The sequence below is a fragment of the Bidens hawaiensis genome, unplaced genomic scaffold (assembly GCF_021521415.1).
Source record: "Bidens hawaiensis isolate Kalapana, Puna unplaced genomic scaffold, B.hawaiensis_p1.1 tig00001412_1, whole genome shotgun sequence".
In the NCBI taxonomy this organism is placed as follows: Eukaryota; Viridiplantae; Streptophyta; class Magnoliopsida; order Asterales; family Asteraceae; genus Bidens; species Bidens hawaiensis.
Genome location: NW_027491079.1, coordinates 3,702,163 through 3,704,294, shown reverse-complemented (window position 1 = coordinate 3,704,294; position 2,132 = coordinate 3,702,163). Strand labels below are relative to the sequence as shown.

The following is a 2,132-nucleotide window of genomic DNA, read 5'->3' as shown; positions in this document are numbered from 1 at the left end:
AAAGAAGACCCGACAAAACCGATACAAAAGCCTCCTTGACCTAATTGTGTTGATTGTGTTAATAAACAAATTTCAATCTAATGTTACAATCATCATGCCACCTTGTCAAACAATCTAATGTTACAATCATCATGAATCGTATATTCATATGAACAAATTAAAAGAATTTCAAAGAATCAAATTACAATGAATAACGGTGTTAGCATACCCTGATAGATCGCGTGATTGCTATAATCTATACCAGATCCCATTGGTTAGCCGGGTCTTGACGGTACATGAGTTTTTCAATAACAAATGGTTAAAAATAATAGATGGTCTGATTAGAAATGACAATCAACCAAATTAGGTGCAGAAAAGACTATGATCTGGTTGCTTGATCCAAAAGAATTATCGGTTTCCTTGTAATCAGCCTCGATAGGAGCCGGAAGATTTAGATCCAACGTTAGCACAGTTTTGTGCCTCTTGGATTCATGATGGCCATTTGATGTATTAGAACTTGTTGCAGCCATGGTCATGGACCGGTGTCGCCTCATGTGACCACCAAGTGCTTGGCCAGATGTAAACTCCGAACCACATATTGAACATTCATGAACCTTAGGCCTTTTGGTGGAACCACTAGTGTTACATGACACATTACTCTTGTTTGGACTAACCAAACTAAATGATCTATTTTTAGAATCCTCATGCACATCCTTGTGAGGCTTGTTATGGCTGGCTCTATGGCCACCAAGGGCTTGAAACGAGGAAAAACCACGATCACATGTTTTACATTCGTAAACATATGATCGAGGTGGCGCCACCTTGGTTAATGGATAAGGTGGAGGTAGATCATGATGCCCATGTGCCAAAAGCATGAGGCAGTTGGCTATGTCTTGGTCATTGTTGGCATGGTTATCTTGATCAAGAATGTTGGTGAACTCAATGGAGGTTGTGGGTGGCAGTTGGAAGAACCCACCGTGGTTCACCGGAGCACTTGTGTCGCTTGTGGTGGTGGTGGCTGTGGTGGAGGAGGAGGTGGATGTGGAGGCAAGGGTTAGTGTAAGTGCCGATGACGGTCTCCGGCGTTTCGTACGCTTTCCCTTTATGATCATAATATCACCACCATCATGAGTGTCCATATTTTAGGGGAGGGTGGGTTGTCAAGTTAGAGTTTAGGGTTACAGTTATATTTTTTTTTGAATGGCAAAAAAAAAAAAAAAAAAAAAAAAAAAAAAAAAAAAAAAAAAAAAAAAATATAAGAATAAGAATAATATATGCATATGTGTATGCATATGTTGCATTATATATTATATATATGTATATATGTCTAGTTGTGTGAAGGTGTTAAGAATAAGAAAGAAAAGCCGCCCCCGTGAGTTATTGAGTATGTCCACCGATTGAGCTTTGCCTTTCCAACCTTGGAAGTTACTATATTAAAAAACAACCAACTACACATGTATGTGTATAGCATTAGATTTCATGTAAATTAGTTATAAAATATGTTGGAAACTTATATAGCTTTGAAATTATATGTATGAATTATTAACCATTTTTCAAGAAAAAGTCTGATTTAGGAATATATGTGTATATATAAATGTATAAATGCTTTATGATGATTAATAAATAATATTATATATGTGTTATGATATATATTCCATGTGCATGGATGCAAGTAAGAAGTGAAGGGAGGGAATCAGGTTGGCTTTGAAGCAAACCCAACCTAATCTAACCTAATTGAGGAGTTGGAGGATTCCTTTTCCAGGTTTGGAGTGCAAGCCTGGCACACTACCCTTCTCATGCTAAATCACCTTCTTAGGTTTCCAACCAATTATTAAATCTCCTTTATATAATGTTTTTTATTTTAATAATATATTTCACTATTTATATATATATATATATATTGGTTTTCTAAAAAAAACTAAGTAAAAACCAGTGTACCATCCAAACAAACCGTTGTAAAATCCTGTCACACAATTTAAAAAAAGCATGATGTCACTTTATACGCACCAAGTTTTAAGATATTAAGAAAGTTTTTTTTTTTAATATTGTAGGACTATATTCATATTAAATATAAAAAATTCTTGATTTAATAGTACTAGCTAGTTTTTGTTAAAAAAAAATACTTATGTTTAGAAAAAAGTTATTTACAAAAT

At 34.7% G+C, this 2,132-nt stretch overlaps 1 protein-coding gene across 1 annotated transcript; it reads right to left on the bottom strand.

Annotated features, from left to right (window-relative positions):
* Positions 1–300: 300 nt before the first annotated feature.
* Positions 301–1,162, bottom strand: LOC143574641 (zinc finger protein ZAT5-like). Its single transcript, XM_077059216.1, has one exon. The coding sequence runs from the start codon at positions 1,116–1,118 to the stop codon at positions 321–323; it is 798 nt and encodes a 265-aa protein (XP_076915331.1). The 5' UTR covers positions 1,119–1,162; the 3' UTR covers positions 301–320.
* Between the last annotated feature and the right edge of the window lie 970 nt (positions 1,163–2,132).

What these genes read in the sequence shown, in the direction of transcription:
- LOC143574641 (XM_077059216.1), bottom strand. Translation starts at nt 1,118, where the DNA reads ATGGACACTCATGATGGTGGTGATATTATGATCATAAAGGGAAAGCGT.